Source organism: Chrysochloris asiatica, unplaced genomic scaffold (genome assembly GCF_000296735.1).
Source record: "Chrysochloris asiatica unplaced genomic scaffold, ChrAsi1.0 scaffold00234, whole genome shotgun sequence".
In the NCBI taxonomy this organism is placed as follows: Eukaryota; Metazoa; Chordata; class Mammalia; order Afrosoricida; family Chrysochloridae; genus Chrysochloris; species Chrysochloris asiatica.
Window position 1 is genome coordinate 224,606 of NW_006408752.1, and position 25,681 is coordinate 250,286.

At 35.8% G+C, this 25,681-nt stretch overlaps 1 protein-coding gene across 1 annotated transcript in view; it reads left to right on the forward strand.

Annotated features, from left to right (window-relative positions):
• The window catches only part of LOC102820845 (AP-3 complex subunit beta-1-like), a 370,338-nt gene that overhangs the window by 102,010 nt on the left and 242,647 nt on the right, over positions 1-25,681 (forward strand). The window contains exons 4-7 of the mRNA XM_006873299.1: positions 3,044-3,139; positions 4,444-4,604; positions 9,411-9,477; positions 16,089-16,271. Coding sequence (XP_006873361.1) covers positions 3,044-3,139; positions 4,444-4,604; positions 9,411-9,477; positions 16,089-16,271 — 507 coding nt within the window. The remainder of the gene's footprint in view (positions 1-3,043; positions 3,140-4,443; positions 4,605-9,410; positions 9,478-16,088; positions 16,272-25,681) is intronic.

Below are 25,681 nucleotides of genomic sequence, written 5' to 3' on the forward strand. Positions count from 1 at the left end.
ACAGTTACATGGTGACTTGTAACTTTCAAATTTTTTTCTCGTGTGTGTGTGTGTGTGTGTGTGTGTGTGTGTGTGTATAGATGGGTGGGTGGTGGTGGTTCCTTTGTTTGTAGTCTGTATGATAATGATATCTCTTAAATTGCTTTAAAAACAGCATGCATGCATCTAATTTTTAAGTACAAACTGAGATCATACAATATAAAATGTTTTGTATATGTATTACATTTTATAAGGATATGTTTTCAATATCAAATATAGATGACTGCCTTAGAGTCAATTCTGACTTGTCCTATGATATGGCGCTGTAGGATAAGCACCAGATAGCTAACCACAGGGCTGGTGGTTCAAACCCACCAGCTGTTCCTTGGAGGCCCTATACAGGGTTGCTATGAGTTGGAAATAGCTTGATGGCACTTAACAACAGTAACATGTCATCCTCATGATTGTTTGGCGTATTCAAGTTCACCAACACTGTTATAGTGGCAGTCCATCATCTCACTGAGTCCCTCGTCACCAGTGTGTCTCTGTGTCTGCTGATATCTATATCCAAAGTAGGTGTGTGAAACAGTGTTCTGCTATGCTTCATAAGGCTTTCACTGGCTAGTTTCTGGGAGTAAATTGCCAGGTCTTTTTTCCTAGTCTGTCAGAGTTAGAAGCTCTGCTGAAACCTGTACACCACGAGTGGACCTGGCTGGTATGGAAAATAGCTTCTGACATCACAGCACCTTGCAAGCTACCACATTATGACAAAGTGACACACGACTGGATATCAGATATAAAGAAAAACAAGATGAAACGCACTACCAATGAGTCAGTTCGTACTCATACTGATCCTGTATAGCATTACAATGCTATACATCTTTATAGGAGCAGAAAGCCTCCTCTTTTATCCACAGAGCTGGGTTTGAACTGCCCATCTTGCAGTTAGTCGTCCACTATATATGGTCACATAGTGTAGTATTATAGGGACATATCCTGGTGTGTCTTTGTAGGATAAACACGGGACCACAAGGTCGGTTGATCGCAAGGGCGGCAGTGCAAACTCACTAGCCACTCGTTGGAAATCCTTTACAGGGTTTCTATGATTAGGAACCGACTCGACAGCACGTAACAACAACAGTAACTGTAATGTGTTTTACTGTTCATCTACTGATATATTTGTTAAGTGCCTTCGAGTCAATTCTGGCCCATAGCGACCCTGTATAGGGTTTCCAAGGAGCAGCTGGTGAGCTTGAATGACCAACCTTGCAGTTCAGACGACTTTGCAGTCTGACGCATTAGCCTACAGTGCCACACCAGGATTCCACTGATATATAGTAATATGGTAATAGTTTCGGTGGTGATAAAGACAAAAAACGAGTTCTTTTCTGAGAACAGTGACTGTTCTTGTCTGACTCAAAATGATGTTTCAGACTGTCTTAAGGGCAATAGATTTTACATTTATATTTTGTGTTGTTATTCAGTACTGATGAGTAATTGGAGATACCTGTTTTATGGTTTCATTCATGACCCTCTCCATATTTGTAGATGAGTGGGTTGATAGTAAATTTAAATCACTGTTTTAACATTTTCTAATAACAATTGTGGAGGTGTAGAGAGCATGCTTATTACATTTTCACTTGTGCTCATGAAATCATGGAGAATAGCAAAACACGTTGAATGATGAAATTAAGGTTTATCTTGGAGGGTACTGTAATTAGCTGAATCTAAATTGTGGAAACTTTCTGTGAATGAGTGTAGGAGTATGCTTTTGGATAAAAGAAAACCAACAAACAAGTAAATGAACCACCAGGACAGTTGGTCAAATATGGTATCAATCAGTCAGCAGGGCATTTGGAAAAGATGTATGGTTTTAATCAAGAATTAGTTGTGTCAGTGAAAGTACGTCATCTGGAACAGGGTCATCTGGCTTGTCTGCTTAACCATCATTTGTAGTTTGGAGTGCTACGCTGAAAGAAATGTAGACAAATTGGAGTGAGTTCAGAAGAGAACAAACAATACGGTGCAACAACTGAAACAGTGCTATCCAGGGAAACGGGGTGTGAGATAAAGGGGCCATGGCAGCTGTCTTTAAAGTAGTTCACATAGGTGAGTATGGCATAAGCTATGGCTCGGTGCAGTACTCTTCTTTCTCTCCAGTGTAATTTTCAGTGATGTCTTCTCATTCCCTATGTTCCTTAAACATTCCAGGAACTTTTGGGTATGCATCTATTTTGACATTATAAGAAAATTAATCAGGAAGGGGCATCTGAGGATTTTTGAGATGGGAGATAGAATGAGACTACCAGAAGGCAGCAGTTGATGAATTTCAATTCAAATCCAAATGTGGTTTTTCTGTTCATGATAATTTTTTTTAATAAATTTATTGATTAAATTAAGAATTGTTTTTAGGAGACATTTTTAGCCTTTCATAACTTTTTTAAAAATTGAAAGTTTCAGAACTTCAAAATTGGCAACATTAAATTCAGAACATTAAATTGGCATTATTTTCATACATGATTCTTACGCAGCTGAAAGTATTATGTAATGTATTCTGGAATGTGACTATTGCCAAAGAATTAGAGTTAGAAAAACCTGGGGGTTCCAGTGCATCTCACAGATGAGGAATCTGTACCATATAATTAGTGGACAGGACCCCGATTCTGTCCATTATCTGTACCCCTCACGTTAAAAGGATTTTTGCGGTTCAGTTACCATTTAAAATTTTTGTATGTTTTGCTCAAGGTTTCCTGTCCCTATCCCCCCACCCCCGGAGGAAGAACATTTGGATGTTGTTGTTGTTAAGTGCCATTGAGTTCGTTCCAACCCATGGCGACCCTGTATAGGGTTTCCAAGGATGTTGATATTATGAATTTGATTATTAAAATGTTTATTTCACAAACTTTTTCTGCTGACATTAATTATTCTGCAAAATAGTCTCTTTATTTTACAGGCTCATTGACTTACTTGAAGAAAATTGAGAATGGATTTTGGTATAGGAAATAATGACTTAAATGTTTATTCCAGTTAAGATTGGATGGTTCTTTTCTTGTTTTGTAAACAGATCAAGAAATTAGTCTACGTTTACCTGGTCCGATATGCTGAAGAGCAGCAGGATCTGGCACTCTTGTCCATAAGTACTTTTCAGAGAGCTCTGAAGGTGAGTAATGGAACGAACAAAGTCTCTGTACAGTTGCAGGTATGTCATTTAAAGAAGTGGAAATCCCACCAAGCGGCCATAGTAGTTAGTGTCTTGAAAGTTAAATGGCCTCCCAGAGTTTCATTCAATTATTTCATTTATAAATTAATTTATTTAACTGTCTTAGTTATGTAGCGCTGCTATAACCAAAAATGGATGTCTTTAAAAGCTGAAATGTATTCTCTCATAGTTAGGAGGCCAGAAGTGCAAATTCAGGGTGCCAGCCCTAGGGGAAGGCTTTCTCTCTCTGGCTTCTCTGGGGAAAGGTTCTTGTCTCTTTTTTATCATCTTTGGGCTCAGCATTCATTGGAGATCTCCAAATGTCTTGCTCTGTTCCTCGGTCTTGGCTCTTCTCAGCTCAGGGACCCAGGTTCCAAAGGCTGCACTGCATTTCCAACTCATCTTTCTTGGTGGTACTGAGGTCCCTCTTTTCTGTTTGCTTCGCTCTCCTTTTATCTCCTGTATATTGAAAGATGATGCAGGTCACACCCTCAGGAAAGCTCCCCTTATCAGCTGTACCCTGAGTAAAGGTGTAGAATCCCCCCTTGTCCCCTGACAACTGATTGGCTGATCACATCAGGAGGGTGATTACATCATGAAGTAACTGCTAAGCCACTGAGCATCATGGCCTGGCCAAGTTGGCCCATATTTTGGGAGTACACAATTCAATCCATGACAATAACCAGCTGCATTTTGCCCTATATGTTGCAGCTTCTCTGTGTTTCTTTATGTTCAATATAATCATTTTTATGCATCAAAGAACTGGCCATAATTATACCAATGAATTGCAGAGAGTGTGGATTGGGTGACATAAGACTTTTTTAAAGATAAAATTTATGATCTGCAGTTTTTTTTGCTATGAAACGTTAGTAATCCAGCAGTTTTGGATATAAACCGTCAACTAGAATTATAGGCATATTATACCTCCTGTTAAAATATTATTCAGAAAAAGAAAACATTTATTTATTTTCCTTTACCCATTTCCATTCTGGTTGTTTATTTAAAATTAAGTAGCTTTCAGTTTCTACTGCTGTGTGGTGCTGTGGGATAAAGCAGCGGATCGAAAAATTGGTTTGAACCACAAGGTCGGCGATTCAAATTTCCCAGCCAATCCTTGGAAACCCTATGTAGGATCACTGTAAGCTGGAATCGACTTGATGGCACTTAACAACAACATCACACCCTACTAGTACCTGTTTGTTTAAAGATGTTTTTAAAATATTGCAGACCTGAAATTTTCATAAACATTTTTACACTGTTTTTAGGACTCAAACCAACTAATCCGCGCAAGTGCTTTGAGAGTTCTGTCAAGTATCAGAGTGCCAATTATTGTACCTATCATGATGCTCGCTATTAAGGAAGCTTCTGCTGACTTATCGCCATATGTTAGGAAGAATGCAGCCCATGCAATACAAAAATTGTACAGGTAGGTGCTTTGTTATTAACACCCAACATCTCTCTGATGCTCCCTGGAGTGGTAGCCTATGGCAGCTTATTTTATTCACATATAAGTGGTGATGGTTATGTGTCATGGAGTCGGTTCCGACTCATAGCGACCCTGCACAGGGTTTCTGAGGCTGTAAATCTTTATAGGAGCAGAAAGCCTCATCTTTCTTCCGCAGAACAGCTGGTAGTTTCGAACTGCTGACCTTGTGGTTTGCAGCCCAATTCGTAACCACTATGCTACCAGAGCCTAGCCTTATACTAAGTAAACCCAGTAACTTTATTTCCTACCCACAAACATCCTTTAGACACCTTTAATTTTGTTTTATGTATAGAGATTCTATGTAGGTTTTTAATTGTGAGCTTCTTGGGGACGATAATTTATTGATTTTATAACTTAAAATAGTGAGTATTTTTATTGCCATTCACATTGTCCATTTTTCATGCATTTGTCCAGTGCTCCATAGGATTTTCAGTGGTTGAGTTTTCAGTAGTATTCCAGGATTAGACTGCTGCCCACAAAGTCAATGGTTTGAGCCTTTTAGCCACTTGGGAGAAAAATGATTTCTGTTTCCATAAAGATGTATAGCCTCAAAAACCCTATATAAGGTTGCTATGAATCAGAACTGACATGATGACACACAACAATAACAACATCTTTTGAGGAGCCTGTGGGTGGACTCAAACCATCAACCTTTCAGTGATCAACTGAGTACGCTAACTGTTGACAACACCCAGGGATGCCTCCTCAGGCACAAACACACATACGTTATTAGAACATTGAGATATTTCTCAGTTTGTTTCTTGCAGGAGTGGTGGTGGTAATTATGTGCCGTGGAATCGGTTCCAACTCATAGTGACCCTGTAAAGGGTTTCCGAGACTGTAAATCCTTACGGGAGCAGAAAGCCTCAACGTTTTTTAAAGTTTTTATTGTGACTTGAGTGATAGTTTACATGGGAGAACTTGGGTTTTATACTCATCGTTTTATTGCAATAATTAAAATCTCCTCTGTGCATCATCGTTCAACAGTATTTGCTTCTATTCCCTCTCATTTTTGGGTGATGGAGGGGGGACATACACAAAACACGGAGGAATATATGATCATTTAAACAATCAAAGTGTTAATTATTTAAACATTCTGTAAGCCTGCCTCCTGGCCCCCAGCACACAGCCTTTCTCTTTCCATGAGGCTAGATTGAGTCCTCAGCTGAGAAAGCCTCATCTTTCTCTTGTGGAACGACTGGTAGTTTTGAACTGCTGACTGTGAGATTAGTAGCCCAACTTGTAACCTCTATGCTACCAGAGCTTGCAGGAGTAGATTCTTAAATGTTTTATCTTCTAACTTGTTATACCTTTTGTCCCTTTTCTGATTCATTTCCAGGGCTATTCTAATAAATAATTATTTTTTTGTTTAGTGCCATTGATTGGTTCCTACTCATAGTTACCCTGTGTAGGGTTTCCAAGGAGCAACTGGTGGATTTGAACTACCAGCCTAGTAGTTAGCAGTCGTGTGAACTGCCAACCTTGTGGTTATCCTACAGCACCCCACCAGGATTCCTATACTTTATTAGTATGATATTTACTAAAATAATCAGACAGTGCTTGATTTCTGTGGAAAATATACTGCCTCAATAAAAGAATTAAATTTATCTGTAATCATTTGGTATTTTTTCTGATGTCGTTAGTTATGCAAACATTGTCTCTGATGATTTTTTTTACACTGTTATGTTGAATGTATTAGATTTATGAGAGAGGTAGAAGATGTGGTACTCACGTATAGCAAACCAACCAACTCAACAGCACTTAACAACAACGACAAGAACACCTTTACAGATTGTTGTTGTTGTTGTTAAGTGCCGTCGAGTCGGTTCCGACCCAGATTAGCAGAGAAAAATCAGACGGCACCAAACAATTAAAGGTCATCTGTAGTTGACTATAAGAAGCTCTGGTAGTGTAGTGGTTACAAATCGGGCTGTGAACCTCAAGGTCAGCAGTTCGAAACTACCAGCTGTTCTACAGGAGAAAGATGAAGCTTAGTGCTCCTGTAAAGATTTACAGCCTCGGAAACCCTGTACAGGGTCGCTATGAGTCGGAACCGACTCCACGGCACACAACAACAACAACATAGTTGAGTATAAGGAGATCTGATAGCATAGTGGTTACGAGTTGGGATGCTAACTTCAAGGTCGGCATTTTGAAACTAGCAGCTGTTCCGTGGGAGACAGATGAGGCTTTCTGCTCCTGTAAAGATTTGCAGCCTCGGAAACTCTGTACAGGGTTGCTATGAGTCTGAACTGACTCCACAGTACTTCACAGCAGCAACAACGTAGTTGAGTAGAGTCCCGGTGTAGCATTACAGGATAAGCACTGTACTGCTGATCACAAAGTTGGAAGTTCAAACCCATCAGTCACTCCTCGGAAGTTTTATACAGGGTAACTATGAGTCTGGACCGACACAGCAGCACTCAACAACAATAACATTGTATAAAACACATTACACAGAACAGCCAATCTGTGACCACTTATTTTGTCAAAAGCATTGTTAGCGTGTCTTTGTATATGCATGTTGTATATATTGTGTCGATGTCTTACTCAACTATTATTACTCTGTTTTATGTTGTTCAGATCATTATAGTGGTTAATAATGTTATATAATCTTTCTGAAATAAAATTTATTTTCTTACATTAACTGTCATAACAGGCTATTAATGATTTTTAAAAAGTTGCAGGATAATATCAAAGCTCATTATGTTGTTTTGAAAGTCCCTTAATCACTAGGCCCTAGTTTACCTCTCAAACCTCAACTCTTACCTTTTCTTGCTTTAAATTTATGCTCCATCAGTTCTCTAAATTTTTATGGAAGCAGATTGCCACATCTTTCTCCCGTAGAGCAGCCAGTGAGGTTGAACCACCAACTTTTCAGTTAGCAGTCTTGTACTCAGCCATTTCACTATCCCTGTTGTTGTTGTCGTTAAGTACCGTGGAGTCAGTTCCGACTCATAGTGACTCCGCACAGGGTTTCTAAGGCTGCAGATCTTTACAGGAGCAGAAAGCCTCACCTTTCTCCCGCGGTACAGCTGGTAGTTTCAAACTACCGACCTTGAGGTTAGCAGCCCCATTCGTAACCACTACGCTACCAGAGCTCTTACAATTGGTTGGTTTGGCTGTGTGTTGTCGAGTCTGACCCTGTATAGGGTTTCTTAGGCTATAAATCTTTATGGGAGCAGAAGACCTCATCTTTCTCCAATGTACTGCCTGGTAGACATAATAGTATAACCCGCTATACTATTATTACTTCTTAATTAATGACCTACATATAAAATAAATATATTTCATTCATTCATTTGTTCATTATTTTATTATTCTCATTACCACCTGTTGTTTCTGCTTTGGTCTCCACTTAGAGTATTGCCTCCTTTCCTCAGCTCTATAGCTAAGTTATGATTTATCCTAGGGGTCACGTATAAAAAATCTTCCACAAGTATACTGCTTTTATTGTTGCTGTTTCTTTTTATCGCCTTCATCCCTTATATGTCTGTTATTTTGATCCATCTTTACTAGATCTTTCTTTAATGTATCTTTGTATACACATTATCTTCTCAGTAAATGATCAAGAATCAAATTCTGTGCTTGAAGAGAAATTGTTATGCACCGTCAAGTCAGTTCCCACTCATAGCGACACTGTATATGGTTTTCGAGGAGCAGCTGGTGGGTTTGAACTGCTGATCTTGTGGTTTGCAGTCCAATGCTGATTCTTCAGCACCACATGAAGGAAAATTAGATTGTTATTAATATCTTAATACGTAAAGCTGCATTTAAGAAACAGTTTGCAATTCAGTATGTATATGAACCTTCTAGTTATTTTGGTTTTGAGTAGCAGGGTTTATAATACATGTCTGTTAGTGCATTGGAGTCCTGGTGTAGCACTGTAGGATAAACACTGGACTACAAGGTTGGTTTGAACCACAAGGTCGGTGGTTAAAACTCACAGCTGCTCCTTGAAACCTTGTACAACAACAATATCAGTGAATTAGTGTGATTTTGGAGCCCTGGTGTGGCACTGTGTGTTAATGCACCAGACTGCAAAGCCATTTGAACTGCAAGCTTGGCGGTTCAAGCTCACCAGTTGCTTCTTGGAAACCCTGAACAGGGTCGCTATGGGTCAGACTCGACTCGACAGCACTTAACAACAAGAGCAGTGTGATTTAACAAAACTTATTTTAAAGTGACCTGTATTTGTTTTTTAAGGAGCTCTGGTAGCATAGTTTCTCTAAGTTGGGTTGCTAAACCCAAGGCGGAAATTACCAGCCATTCCTTAGGAGAAAGATGAGGCTTTCTGCTCCCATAAAGATTTACAGCTTCAGAAACCCTATGCAGGGTCACTATGATTCAGAACCCACTCCATGGCACACAACCAGCACCATATTTGTTTTTTGCAATTTTGCATCCATAGTCACTAATGATTGCTATTTTATTATTTTTTCCCCCAATTAAAAAAATAATTTGTGGTTTACTTAATTACAGTTACTGTTTATTAACCTTGCTTCAAATGCTTCGTTGTTTGGGTTAGTTAATATGGAATAGCTTTATTGGGAAAGACGAGGACACATTTGTGAGAAAAATAACCTCATTTTGTTTCAATTCATTTTCTGGTTATTCTATCTTGACATTGCATTTTTCCCTCCCCCTTTAAAATTTCTCAGCATCATTGAAATGGTGGGCATCATTTAAAGCTAGAATTAAAGGGAGAAGAAAGGAACAAAGGTAATATTTTCTCTTTCATTTTAGCCTTGATCCAGAGCAGAAGGAAATGCTAATTGACATAATTGAAAAACTTCTTAAAGATAAAAGCACGGTAAGTGATTTTTATTTTGTTATAGTAAAATTATGCTTTGTCATGTTATCACTTTATCATTTAATGTTCTATCTGATTACTATGGACTCTTGGTGTAGCGCTGTAGGATAAGCCACAAGATTGTCAGTTCAAACCCACCAGCTGCTCCTTGGAAACCCTATGCAGGGTCTCTATGAATCATACTTGACTCAACTGCACTTAACAACACAATACTTACTTTTGTTGTTGTTGTTGTTATTATGTGCTGTGGAGTCAATTCTGACTCATAATGACCCCATACAGAGTTTCCGAGGCTGTAAATCTTCACGGGAGCCTCATCTTTCTTCTGAGAAACAGCTGGTTGTTTTGAACTGCTGACCCTGAGGTTAGCAGCCCAATTTGTAACCACTATGCTACCTGAGAGCTTAAAATAGGACAGATATTAATGGAGGTCAAGCCTATTTTTAAAAGCTGTAAAGAACAAAAAATTTTAAGTGAAGAGAAGGAAGGACTGCACTTAATAATTTTTGGTGCCAACATTTTAATTTTGAGCCATGTTTAAGTTTTTTAAAGGAAGAATCACCCAGAGGCAAATAATGTTTTAAAACTAAATACTAGGAAGTGTGACAGAGAATATTGAAAATTAGATGGGTGTGTTTTATTATTGTAAAATACCAGAAAAAAATTTCATATATACTAGACTGTTTTGTTGATTAAGAGTTATCTTAATAGCTAAATTGAGTCATTTGAGGGGAATGTACATACCTTTCAAACATGATTCAGAGCGTATATTCTCACAAAAGTTTTATTTTTCTTTTTTAAGATTGTAGTGTTAAATATTAGTTCTGTCCCATTGTTACTGTTTTTTCTTCTTGGAAATTTCAGTTTTATTGAATCTGTATCTTCTTTCCATTTCACACATTAGCCACTCTCACTAAACTTTAATACTTTTTTCTATATCTTATTTTTTTTCTCTTGGCTCTTTTTCTGCTTTTTTTTTCAATATCCCTCATTAAATTTTCACTCAGTTCGTTTCCTTCTTGGTTACCTTGCCATTTAGTCTTCATGTCTGGTTATAGTCCCCCAACCCCACCCCCATCTAATTTCCTTCCAATATCATTTTATTCCTGATTTATGTTGAAGTTTCTCTTCTCATTTGTTTAAGTTTCTGATTTATGTTCTGTTTTTCTTCACATGCTTCACAGAGGTCACTTAGTTCATTTTGGACTACTGTGTTATACTTTCTTTGTTATTCATCATTAATTTTTTTACATTCAATAATTTTGATTTCCATCTTTTCTGTTTATAGGTTTTGATACTTGTAGATTGTATTCATCTCTGTATTTTGGGGGGTGAGATGGGTGGTGTGGGTTTGATAGTTTACAAGAGTACCTTTTCTGTCAGTATAACAAGTGATATTTTTTTAATTGGATGAATTTAGGGTGAGGAGGTAGGCTTACAAAGGAAGGAGTCCAAAAATTATTTTGATTATTTTTATTTTTTTGATAATATGGATTCTAAATTTACCTCATTTTCCTATCTAGAGTGCTCTTTTCTTTTCTACCCATTTTAAACCCATTTCCTCCTGGAAATTTTCCCATTCCAAGATTGCTTCCTTGAGTCACTCCTGGAAGTCCATGTCCATAATCTGCTCTGATTCCTCAGAAAGCTTTGTCAGTCTAGACAGGTTCCCAGTTCACAAATGTGTGACTCATGTCCAAATGAACCAATCTCTGTAAAGTTTTTATTATATTAAATTTGAGATACACACAGTGATTTGTAATAACAAATGAGTGCTTCTTGGCAATGCACATAAAACATTATTATTATTGTATTATATTAAAGATGTTTTAGTCTATCTGGAAGTGTTTCTTTTAATAATTTTTATTCATAGAAAGATACACTATATACTATGACAGACTTTTGACTAGCTGGTGTTAGATATGAACTGGACCTGTCTGACTTTTGTACAAATTCAATTTAAAGACAGATTTAGGAATGGAACTCTTTCATAATCCAAAGAATACTTGTGTCTTTAGGGCATCTTTCTATTTTTGAAGTTGATTTTACTTCTCTTCTGCCTGCCACTAGCTCTTGTTTCCTATGTCCTGGGCAAAATTTCTTTGTGAAATTTTGTGATTAAAAACCTGAGAGAGAGCTCTCTGGGTTTATTTTTGTTTTGTTTTTTTGTTGTTAAGTGTCCTTGAATCGGTTCCTAGTCATAGCGACCCTATATAGGCTTTTTGAGGAGCAACTGGTGAATTTGAACTGCTGACCTCATAGTTTGTAGTCCAGTGTTGATCCTAAAGTGCCACACCAAATTTAGTGTTTGTTTTTTCTACTTATATGCAATTTGAAATTTGGAGACTGAGTTTTGCTGAGGGCTTAAGTTTTTGTCTTTCTGTTTTGGCGCAGTGGGTAGGTTAGTTGATTTAAGCTTATCCAGTTCCTTTAATTTGGTTATCTAGTATTCAAATTAATTATTTTTTGAAAATATTGCTTTATGTATTTTTTCTTTAGTATGCTTTTCATATATTCTAGAAGTGTTTGAAAAATCTATACAAATATTTATGCATCTTTTAAAATGAGTTTCTTTGTAGTTTTTAATTATTTATTAAAGGAAGCTAGTTACATTTCTTCTTTCCCCATTATAACGACAGTGTGGATATTTTAAGTTAACACAGAATCACAAATAACTTTTATTTTAAAAAGTTAAATGCATCAGTCTCGTGTATTTCCACATTTTACAAAGACATGATTTGCTGTCAGAAGGAACTTCTTGGGACCATAGTCATGATGACTTGACTTTAAAAAAAAACTTCCTTCATTTAATCTTTGGTAATTGTGAAGTATACTTTCTGCTGCTGTTTTTTTAGTTTAAAAGATTTTCTTACACTTGAAGTTTTCAAGAAAACTAGTTCTGTTATTTTCATTTTAAGGAATGATAGAAAATCTAAGCAAATTAAAATATAACAGTAGTTTTTACAAGAAAAAGACCACTATTTGTCCCATGGTCAGCCCCCTTTGAAACACCTACACCTTTGGGTGTAGTCCTGGTGTGACACTGTAGGGTAAGTGCTGGACCCATGTTCAGTTTGAATCGCAAGGTTGGAGTCGGCTCGAAGACAAGCACTTAACAGCAACAGCAGTGTAATTGTAAGAATTTTTTGCCTTTATTTAAGTAACTTGTCTAGCAGTATATGATCACATATTTTCAATGATATCTTCAATATCTTATAAGTATAATCAATTAAATTAAAGGGGACATATCTGTATTCAGTTATGCTACAGCACTGTTGTTATTGTTACTTATTTATATAACTTATAGTATTTATGTCATTGAAAGTAATATATTCTTAGATTTCATACCACTTTCTACATAACTTTCTCTATTTAATATATCCTCAACATTTGTATTTTACTAAATAGCCTTCCTAATGATCAATTGAATTGTGAATTCATTTTTTTAATAGAAAACACTTTACTCTTGTTTTTCTGTGAAATATAGAAATCCATATTTTTTGAGCAATTTAAGCATAGAGGTAGAAATTTTCTCTTTGAATTAGGATGCCTCTTAACTTTTCATGTTAATTTTCAAAGAAATCATTTGATACCGTTTAGATTTCTAATAAAAAGCAGTTTCTTAGGAAAATAAAAGGTCAATACTCCTGAAAAACTGTGCTGTTCGTAAATATGTTTTTATGAAATAAAGTTTTCTCTCTCTGATTTTAACTACAAAGTGATACTTAATGATTAGATTTGTAGTTAATAGCTAAACTGTGGGGGTAAGATACCATTTTATAAGTTATCGATTTAATGTTGGTAAAAGCTTCACTGTTGTGGGCAAAAAAAAAAAACCCACCCCTGAGTTTGTGCAGATGTTTTATTGTGATAGATCTATTATCCAGCTATTAGAAGATAAATGACTGATCTTTCCCATTTTCCATGCCTCTAGTAAATTGAAATAAGAAGGGGAATATCATTTGGGCTGTATGATTAGGGCAGGCTGGATGGCCATTAATTTAAGAGAAGAAAATCTTGGCAGCATTGGCCAACTTATACCATATTATCAATCAAACCTTGATGCACTTCTTGTGATGACCCAGCACTCTCAGGTTTTTGCAACGTTAATTAGAATTCATGACAAAATAGATGCAAGGAAACGTTTTGTACCCTTCATAATTTTATAGAAAATTTATTGTTATTAGAGGAACCATTTGCTTAGTGTGATTTTTTTCATTACCATCTTGTCAACTAGCATAGATAATCTGGAGAAAATATGAACTCCATAGATGGGGTGTCACTTTTGTTGATGGTTCATGTAGTTTACCTTGGAGCACAGCTAATGGCTGAAGTTCATAGCAACAGCACAGAAAAACGTGGCAACCAAGGGAAGATAAATGAGCCATGTTTATTGCTTTAATATAAAAAATACATAAATGGAAAACTGCATTTGAATTTGATGAGCTCATTGCTAGCTTTGTTTGAGTGAGTTATTTTTCTCCTTATATAAAAAGCTACTATTGACACAGTGAGATGGAAATTAACTGTCTGTTTTTTAGAAACCAATATTTTTGGTTTTAAAAACTGAGTGGTCATTTTATTTTAATCTTGAATGTTTTATAGAATATTGAACATTTAATAGACTAAAATGATTAATTCTTCTGCCAGAGTTAAACCCAGAGTCAGACTGTTAAAACTATATAATAAAGTTTGTAAAATGGTCAGTTTTGTTTAGTGAAGGTACTTCTCTACATTGTTTCTAATTTTTTGTGTTTCTTTAAAACTTATTTGAGTAACTCTTTTCTTCTCTTTTGCCTTTTTTATGTTATAATTCTTTAAATATTGATAGTACTTTAGACTTATATATCACTCTAGGCTTAAATTTAATATCAAGTGGCAGCTGATTAGTAGTGTACTCCTTTTAATTGTTGGTGTCTAAACACATTTGAAAAAATTAATTGGATTAGGCAAAATAACTTGATTTTACTTAGTATGTTTTAGGTTTTAATAACTAGCTAAATTTTGATTTTCATGGGTTATTCTAAGTGATGTTATTTATTTTTGTACTTTATCATCCTCTTTCAATTTGTATCACAAATATTAAGCTGCTGTATAGTTTTATGTGACAAACATACCAGTTTAGAGAGATTTTTGTATATTGTAACCTATAGAAACAATATTACCATAGGAAAATAGAAAAAAATATTATCATGTCATAGATAGTATTATCATATCATAGAAAAAAGATAGAAAAATATTATCAGAGAATTGATAATATTTGAAGAGTGATTTGTGTAGAAAGTATGAAAATATAGAGTTGAAAACATGAATTTAACTTCCTTTCCATATCAGTAGCAAATAGAAAATTATATGTATAATACATTTTTATTTAGCTCACAAAAATAATCATTTCTTTGCTTTCTCGATTGAGTTGCATACATGCTGGGACCAGCAGGTACCAGTACATGGGCAGGGCTGGAGTCAATAAATGCGGCTTCACGTTTATACTGATTGGTAATTCATAAAATCCCCACAGGACTAGAAACTTGTTTAGCATAATAGGAAGTCTATATTCTGAGCTGTTTTCTTTCAATTGTATTGTTGGTTGCATATTAATAAACTAAATGTCAGCCAAGTAGAGGGACAAACACTAAAAATATGAATATCATTGTACCTAATATTTTTCAGAAAGTGCCATTTCAGTAAGTTGTATTTCTATTTAATTGCTTATTTTAAGTCATTGGGGAAATTTTAGATACTAAAATGAAGATCCCTGGTGTTCGGGACGAATATGAACTTAATTTGCTTTTCAAAACCGTATTATATTGTTGACTAACTGCTTATGTATCATTGGTACATATATAGAAGTTTTAGTGTATTTTACGTTCTGCTTAGCTTGTCTATTTATACAAACAACATTTTACTTCCACCACTTTTTAGAAGCAAGGCAATACAAAAATGAGCATTTTATGGTTCACTTATTGGTCTTAGAGAAATCTGCCTTTTTATTTCAACTTATACATGTTATTCTATAAATGATAATGATGTATTAAAATTTTAGCCTGTGTGTTTTCTTGGCAAATAAATTATATTGGTAAAAGCAGCCAGTTGGATTAAAGTGTACAAGATTTGAAAATGTTTTTGTTCTAAAGCATGTGTAGGTTTTTCATATAGTTTTTAAGTTAAATGGTTTGTGGAATAATTGCCAATCTCATTTTAAACTGAGAAAATGTCATCCTGGTTATTTTCTTGATCTTTTTAAAAACAAATATTGTTGTATACTAAACAGTGAATCTTTAGATTAAACCTTAAGTTAGCTTTCAAAATGGAAAATGTGCGTGGTTACTATATATAATTCATACATGTATAATATGTTGAAATTGAATCAGAGTTTAGTTCTCCAGAAAAGTATTAGTTTAACAGACATGTTATAATTATTAAAATTATTCTTTGAGGGAGAGACACTTAAAAATGTGTTTGCTTTTCAGATATGAACAATCATTTAATAATTTGAATGACTGAATCTTTTAAATATTGATTGCCCTAAAACTGATCATACTCCTGTATGAGGTAGACTCTTTATGAGGGAATAGTGTTTTTTAATGAGTTACTATTTCTTTCTGTTCTAGCTGGTAGCTGGCAGTGTTGTGATGGCTTTTGAAGAAGTATGCCCGGACAGAATAGATCTGATTCACAAGAATTACCGCAAGCTCTGTAATTTACTAGTTGATGTGGAAGAGTGGGGGCAGGTTGTCATAATCCACATGCTAACTCGATATGCTCGTACACAGTTTGTCAGTCCTTGGAAAGAGGTAAGTGTGGAGCAATTTTAACACTGTATACTAAGAGACTAATAGATGAGCTTTAAAGATTGTGCAAAAATATGAGTAGTAAAATTGGAATCTGCATAAAGGATTCTTTTTTCTTGTGTTCTTTTGGAAAAGTAGGACACCAATACAAATGAAAGAGTAACTATCCTTTATTTGGGCACTGATTAATACATAATAGCATAGTGATGCCTGACAAGAGTCCCTTGTTAAGAACAGCAGTAAGATGCAGTGTTTACAATGACATAGATTTTTTTTTTTCTTTACAACTGAATTTGGCCCCAGTAGGGCTTCCGTCACACCTTTGAGTCCCAGCTGTTCCAGGTACTCACTTTAAAAGTAGGTAATGGACTTCTATTATATAAAGATTTATACTCAAAAGCATTAATTGCGTGCCTTTATGTATCAGTATTTTGGGAGCTTTAAATAATTTTTCCTAGTTTTATATTCCTAAAATAGACTTATGTTCTCGTTTCCTTAAGCTGCTTGTATTTTTGTAAAATTTATAATTAAATACGTTTAAGTTATTTATGTTTTATTTCTACACGTTAACATTGGAAGCATACCTTAATCTTTTTGTTTTATGGATTATTTATAAAATATTCATTTTATTACATCATTAGAATAGAGCTCTCCTAGGATATATGCAGACAAGATTTTAAGTGTAAGTTATAAACTCATTTAGAGAAAATAAAAATAATGCGTAGTGTAAGGATAGCACATTAATTCTAATAATGTAATAGATACCCTTGTCTTTTAAAAAAGCAGTATGAGGAGTCTTTAAAAATACATCATGTAAAAAGCAAAAGACAAAAAAGCTCACACACACCAAACCCCAATTAGAACGTAGTGGTTTGTATATGAACTTATGAATAGGCCTAGAGTACTCAGTACATCTGAGATGCTTTTGTTAATTAGAAACAATATCAGAGTTTGAGAAAAAATATAAATAAAATGGCAATGTGGTCATAATACATACTTTGATGATATCTCATGCTTTCAAATAAATATGGAATATTTTTCAGTGTTTTCTACATTGAGAGTAAGTATTGTGTTAATATTAAAAACTAAGTTGTTTCCCCCATATATCTCATTTGAGAAGAATGCTTGAAATACTGACTCATCTTAATTTTAATACTAACAAAGTAATTAGGTTAGTCTACTTAAAAATTAAAATACATTTTGAGTTGTATTGAAATTATTAATATATGAAATTCTGGGCTTTGTAACATTGTACACATTTAATTTATTTATTAGTCAAGTTTTGAAGGTACGCTTTGCTAGATTAAAGCAACACATCCTGTTGAAAATGTCTTAGATATTTGATTGTTAACTTTGACAAGTGGTAACTTGTTTGATTTCAGCCAGTTCCGTTCAAGAATGCTATTCATATTTATTTTTCCTGGTCATGTTGGCTTATTGAACACTGCCACCATTCAAAAATTCTTAATTTACTTTCCTGTCATTATCAAGTCATTTTCCGTAGCTGTAGGTAAATGGTAGTTTGCTTCATCCTTAAATAGAAAATTGAGTTAAAATATGTAGTTTTCTTACCATTTTCCAAAAAGTATGTAATGGACATTAAAATCTCTATTTGGTTTTATAATTTGTTTTACTGTTGACTGAATTTTATTTTGGGTCATTTTAAATAAAACTCATTGTTTTAGAGTTATGTGCAATAGCAAGGAAGTTGAATTTTATACTACCATATACAGTTTTTATTATTTTGGGATACATTTTTTAAGAATTGGGATAATATTCATTTTTTCTCTGTGTTTTCACATGCTAACTCTATGAATACTGTTAGGAACATGAGATGAAGCATGATTCTTTTCCCTGGAGCACTGGAATTGGACTAAATCATTACTTGTCCTTGCTACTTATTTGCAATCTGACCTTGACATTATTTTAAATGATGGGGCTATTAGGCTAGATGGGTAATTTTCAAGTGTGCACCTCTGCCCAGGATGGCTGTTGCACTGCCAGGAGAACAACAAAGTGTGGCCATGGGGCACTAAGGGTGCTCAGCTCGCTGGGTCTTGCCGCTCGCTGCTCTACACTTGACCTCTACCAGATTGTCATATAGAGCGTTGCATGTGCTTGTTTTCTCTGAGAAAAACTTTGTAGTTTAAAAGGGAAAAAAGAAAGATTACTCAAGCAGATAATTTTAAGGGTTTCCAAAACTCTTAAAAATTTATGTATTTTAAGAAAAAAAAAAGATACATTTTTGAGTTTTTAAATTAACAAACAAACAAAAAATTATAAACACATTCCAAGCAATGGTAAGATAACAAAAAGAAGTCTTCCTTCTTATAAACCCTTAGGCTTGCCTCTTAGGAGGCAGTGATTGTCAACTATTTAAGTTATTCTGGTGATTGTAGATTATACTTTAATATATTTTACTTCATTTATTAGCTTGATGTGGTATCAATTGTCTCCAAACTTTGGAAAAATTACTCTTTGATTGTTTAACTTATACTTCAGTTTTTTTTTACCTACTACCAAATATCGGGTTACAAGTTTATGCCCATGTATGTTTATATTTTTGTTTGCATCAGCATGCAAGATTTGAAAGGGTCAACTTTATTGCAGTATTAAAAACACATGCTATAGAATTACAATTTAAATGGATCACCACCATTTGGATTACGCCAACATTGGATCACTCTTTCAGTTAAACCCATCTCAGACTTTCACCATGGCTATTGATAATTATGTTTTGCTGAGAGACTTTTGAAAGAACAGTCCTAGACTGTGCGGCTTCTAACGTTTTAGGATTCACATGGTAATTTTAGCTGTATAGCTTGGCAAACTAAATCCCATCAAGCAGAGTTTGATCATACCTAGAAGAAACTGAAAAGTATTCAGAATCCATATCTGCTTTCATGTTCCAGTTCTAATGTAAAAAACATCATGTAGCAAAGAAAGTTTACAATTATTTTAGATGTGAAAGACAAGGCAAAATAATACTCTAGAAGAATCAGTGCTAAGTTGATGTCATCCTTTTATGCTGTTACCATCGCCACTTGTTTCGTTCTTTTACATAAAGACACAAAACACATGACATGATGAAAGCCATCTTATGATCATTCAAGGTCCTTAATGTAAAAGAATTCACGAGTGGGAAAACAGTGTCACTACAACAACTTGTCAACTTGTTGTTAAGCGCCATTTGAGTTGGTTCCAACTCATAGCGACCCTGTGTATTGCAGAAAGAAACCCTGCCTGTTTCACCGTTGTCACAGTTGCTGCCACTGTGCCAATCCATTACTTTAGGGGTCTCCATCTTCTCTGTTTCTCCACTTTAACATTCATGATGTCCTTCTTCAGGGACTGGTCCCTCTGGCACTGTGGGTTAATGTGCAGGACTGCAAAGTCGGTTTGAGCTGCAAGGTCCATGGTTCGAGCTCACAAGCTGCTCCTCGGAAGCCCTATATAGGGTCGCTGTGGGTCAGAACTGACTCAGTGGCATTTAACAACAATAAATGAGAGACAAAGTCTGGCCATCTTGGCTTTCAAGGGGAATTCTGGTTGTACTTCTTCTAACACAGATTTGTTTGTTCTTCTGGGACTCCATGGTACTTTTAATGTTCTTCTCCAACAGCATAACTCAAATGCATCAACTGTTCTGTGGTCTTCCTTATTCAATGTCCAACTTTCACATGCATATGAGACTACTGAAAATACCATGGCGTGTGTCAGGCATACTTTCATCCTCAGACTGACATCTTTGCTTTTGAGCGCTTTGAAGAGGTCTTGTGTAGCAGATTTGCCTAATGTGATGTCTCATTTAATACCTTGATTGCTGCTTCCATGAGTGTTGCCAAGCAAAATGAAGTCTTACAGTTCTTTATAATAAAAAAAGTTGGTTATAATAACAAATTCATTGAAAGCAAAAGGTGTGGCCCTGTAGATTAAAGCACTAGACCGCAAGGTTTGTTTCAGCTGCAGGATTTGGCAGTTCAGACTCAGCAGCTGCTCCTCAGAAACCCTATACAGGGTCACTATGAGTTTGAACCAACTTGATAGCACTTAACAACACGGTAAGAGAAAATGTCAGAAATAATTCCATCATACTTTTTATTTGTTGTTGTTGTTGTTAAGTGCTGTTAAGCCAGTTCTGACCCATAGTGACCCTGTATAGGGTTTCCAAGGAGCAGCTGGTGAGCTTCAACCACCAGCCTTGTGGTTCAAACCGACTTTGCAGTCCAGCACATTAGCCCACAGCACCACACTTTGTATTTAGCAATTTATTATTTTGTATACTTTTTTAATGCAGTTTTGAGATGTTGTGGATAAATACAGTTAGTCAGTTTTGACTTATAAAGACCCTGTATTATAGGGTTTTCAAGGAGGAGTGGTTAGTGGCTTTGAACCGACAACCTTGTGGTTGGCAATCCAGTGCTTATCCTGTAGTACAACAGCAGGACTCATTGTTTGAGATTTGTTGTTGTTGTTAAGTGTCATCAACTCGGTGCTGACTCATAGTGACCCTGTGAGACAGGGGTGGGAATTAATATATCCTTCTTGGCACTGTAGGATAAACACTGGATTGCTAACCACAAGTTCAGTCATTCAAACCCACCCAACCATACCTCAGAAACCCTATACAGGATCGCTTTGGGGTGGAGCCAGTTTGACAGCTCTTGGTGTGGCGCTGTGGGTAAATGCCCTAGACTGCAAAATTGGTTCAAACTGCAAGGTTGGTGGTTCAAGCTCAGCAACTGCTCCTTGGAACTCTATATGGGATTGCTATGTGTCTAAATCGACTTGACAGCACTTAACAACAGCAACAACAATAGATGAAGAAACTGAGACATGAAGAGTTGCAGCAACTCACCTAAGATAATATTGCTTAGAAAAGGTGGATCCTGAAATATAAACCAAGCAATCAGTGCCCAGGCCAGCATTCTTTCCTTTGTATTCTATTACTTTGTGACTTTTAATCAAAATTAAAATATTTTTCTAGTTACCTTAATATGTTTTTATGTTTGCTTATGGGGTTCCAGTCACAGTTAACTTTGAAGTGCTCAATCCATGGACATTGCAGTTTTCTACAAGGTTGGTTTGAACTGCAAGGTCGGTCGGTGGTACAAGCTCACCAGGTGCTCCTTGGGAACCACAAGATCACTGTGAGTCTGAACTGACTTCCTAGGCACTTCACAACAACAACAACCATAATGACATTGCTTTTCAAAGGGAAATAATCATGTGTCTCTTGGAATTTTTGAAAATGTTTGTGTAGCTAGATTATTTTGGGGAGAATTGGTATTTGTAGAAATGCTTTTTGAGATGAGCTCATGTACATTTGTCAGTAAAATCCTCAAATGAACACATCATATCCAAACAAGCTTCTTCAAGAGCAGAAGAGATTTTTAATTTCGTTTATTTGCATCATTATAGATCAGTATTTATGCTGTTTATATGTAAATGTGGGATTTGAGGAACAATTAAGTGTTGACAAAGTAGATTGCAGTCATATCAATTGCAGTGCATTTTCCATAATTTTTCTAACTGACATCTTTGATGATAAATAGTGGATGCCAAGTCAAAGCCGATTATACAGTGCACTAGGAATTCATGGGGCTGTCAGGGAGAAGACCGATTGACTTTAAATTTACATATTAATGAGAAGATTTGTTAAGAGGGTGCTTGACTATAGAAAATAACAGTGTATTTATAGGGCACGACATTTTATAAATAAAGCTGATGCAGGAAAATGGAAATTAAACCTTTTAGGTTAATAAATTCAAGAGACTGCTAAAATGCATATTTGCATTTTTATTTTCTTAAATTTACCTTCCTCTTCATAGTCCCTGTGGTTTGCTTTTCTGTTCTAGATCAAGTTTGAATGATTTTCAAGGATATAAAATTACCTCAGTATTTTCTTTTTGTAATTTAAGTTTATTATGGGAGATGCTTGAAGCATAAGTGTAAATTTCTAAGACTTAAGTTGTCTTTGTAAAAACGGATTTAAAAAAATATACACACAACACAAAGTAAAATTTAAGAGTGATTTAAAAAAACAAACCTTTAGTACAGTAAAACTCTGACATTGTGGGCTGACAAGAGTGTTTTCACTTTTATGATAGCTCTTTAAAATGGTACTTTTTCTAGTGGATGACAGCTTTGCAAGAATTTTGTATTTTTCAGAGCTTAAAGTCTGAATAGTCACTGTTAATCTTTAGCATATGAATCGAAGTATTATCATTCTGGTAGCAATATGTATACCATATTGAAATTTGAAGTGATTAAATTTCTTTGGATGTTAATGCACTGGACCACAAGGTAGGTTTGGGTCACATGGTCAGTAGTTCAAACTCATCAGCCACTCCTTGGAAGGGTCACTATGAGTTGGAACCTACTCTATGGCACTTAACAACAGCAACAGATATTGGTTGAAGAAAACTCAAAGTTTGAAATTTTGTTTAAAGTATTTTAAAGATAAATTCTTAGGGTTTTTTAGAAGCTCTAAAATAGGAACTTGTTAAAACACAAACTTCATATACAAACTTGTGAGTTCAGGATTTTCTACAAGTATAAAAAGGTACTCCACAGTTTTACTGTATCCATATCCAGGTCTTATCTTTAAAAACAACAAATACTAGAGATTTCTTTTATTGAGTTTTAACTTATTTAGAAAATAAATTTGTATTATATCTTAAAGTATTGACTATTAGTAAGTCTTAGTACTCTGTGGAGTTTTTATTTTTACAAAATAGTTAGGAGTTGTGGTATATATAATCCATGCTTCAAAATACAAAGGTGAAAAAGATTTTCTGAACACTCTTACAGGCAGCTGTTGGGAGTGAGTGTAGAGGAGAAGAGTTCAGTATACAGTTTAATGAGAAATTAGGACCCGTATGCTGCAATTCAAAGCAAGGTCTCCTCCTCCCCCAATAAACTCTCCTTGGTGTGACAGTGTGAGTTAATGCACCAGACTGCAAAGCCTTTTGAACTTCAAGGTCGGTAGTTAAAGCTCACCAGCTGCTCCACGGAAACACTATACAGCTTCGCTATGGGTCGGAACTGACTCCACAGCACTTAACAACAACAATTTTCCAATGTAGTCTCCCCCTCCCCCAATGAAAATCATGTATCATAAAGATTTCTCATTCCTTTTGTTGTTCATAATTTATTTAGAAAAGTTATCTTTAATTATATCCAAACATTTTTAACAGTATTTAAAAATTTATATAATAAAAGGTTTATAAGAAATGTTTTTATCTTAACCCTTCTCCATTTATGAATTGCTGTTGTTGTTAAGTGCCCTCAAGTTGGTTCTGACCCATAGTAACCCTGTGTAGGGTTTCAGAGGAGCAGCTAGTGGGTTTGAACCGCAGATATTTTGGTTAGCATTCCAGTGCTTATCTTACAGTGCCATGCCAGTACTCTACCCAGGAATTGTGTTCCTCAAATTCTTTTGACTGTGTGTGTGTATACTACTTACCTTCCTCCAGTTCTGTATCAAATACATATATTACTGTTTCTTGATACAATTGATCAATCTTAAACACATATATTTACTTTCTGTTATAGAAACAAATCCTGCTGTAGTGCTGTAGGATAAGTACTAGACTGCTGACTACAGGGTTGGTGGGTCAAACCCACCGGTCACTCCTTGGAAGCCCTGTGCAGGATTGCTATGGGGCGGTACTGACTCCAAGGCACTTAACAACAACAACATTGTAGAAATGGGGTCCTGGTGTGATACCAGATAAACACCAGACTGTCACCATCCATTCCTCCAAAACCCCATATAGGTTCATTCAGAGTAGGAAGCGATTCTGAAGCACTTAAAACAACATACAGAAATGGAGAATTTTACATTTACTTTTAAAGAACCCTTGAGGTGTAGTGGGTTATGTGTTGGACTGCTAACCACAAGGTCAGCAGTCAGAATCCACCAGATGCTCCCTTGGAAGAAGGCGATTTTCTGTTCCCATTAGGATTTCTGTCTTGGAAACCCACCATAGGATCCTTATGAGTCAGCTTTGACTCTTGGCTGTGGGTTAAGGTGGTATTACTTCATGCTTCTACTTCCCTTGTACGCCTTTATTACTCCTTTCTTGTGGTGGAACTTTTGAGTTTTTCTGGGATCAAAAATTAATTCTGGTTAATTCCGTTTTCCGAATCATTTCTACAGAGCATCCCAAATTCTCCATCAGAATATTAATTTCCAAATATTATTTTATATGCAGTTTGTTGTGATACTTCTAGTTGCCTATCCAAATCCACATTTTTTTAAAGTAAAAGAATTCTAATTATGTTCAATTAGGTATTTTTAGTAGCCTCATAGCATGTGAAAGTTGGACGGCTCATTTAACAACAACATATTGTGTTCAGAGTGCTGAGAACAACTGTTAATACTTATCAATCTCCACAAACTCCTTTGGAGTTAGAAATGATTATATGAACTATTTCTGGAAGGCAAGATGTTTATAGAACTCTGCTGTCTGGGATTCTGGGAAAATAGTTGTTTTTCTGACATACTTACCTGGCACAAATATTTCACCTTTTTGCCCCTTTTTCTTATTCCATTCCTGGGGGGCATATATAATGGCTAGAGATACAGTAGCAATTTTGTCTGTCTGAGGATAAAGCCATTCTCTGGGAGTAGATAAGAGCTGGAAAAGCCGAAGAATTTGGGTACTTGTTCTTATTATGGTGTCCTGGTGTAGTGCTGTAGGATAAGCACTGGATTGCAAGGTCAGCTTGAACTGCAAGTTCGGCAGCCTAAATTCACCAGCCATTCCTTGGGTTGGAACCAGCTCAACAGCACATAACAGCAACAACATTCTGAATTCCTGGTGTGATGCTGCAGGATAATGCACTGGACCACAAGGTTGGCAGTTCAAACCTACCAGCTGCTCCTTTTAAACCCTATATAGGGTCATTATGAGTTGGAACTGACTTGATGACACTTAGCAACAACAACAACTTTATCATTCTAACCGCATAAGAAAGAAGATAATATATATTGCTATGGGTCGGAACCGACTCAGTGGCGCTTACAACAACAACAATGTATGGTTTGGACAGATCTAAATCCTGCCTCTTACATATTAATATTTTAAAAAGCTTTTTATTGTGAATTCATTGAAGACTTACAAACCAGATCATCAGTTTTACATTCAACAAATCCTACGCTTTGTTTCATGTCGATGATTGCAATCCCGTCCACGGAACAGCAGTTATCCCGCTTCCTCCCTATGCCTCCTGTTTACTTTACACCTGCCTGCCCATCCCCTCTCAACTTTGTCCTTTTGATTTTGAGTGATTGACTGTTCTATGATAAGTATAACTTAATAGTGCTGTTGTTCCCAGCCTGGACCAACCTCACTACTGTTGTCATGCTTGAGTCCATCAATGTTGCCATTTGGCCAATCCATCTC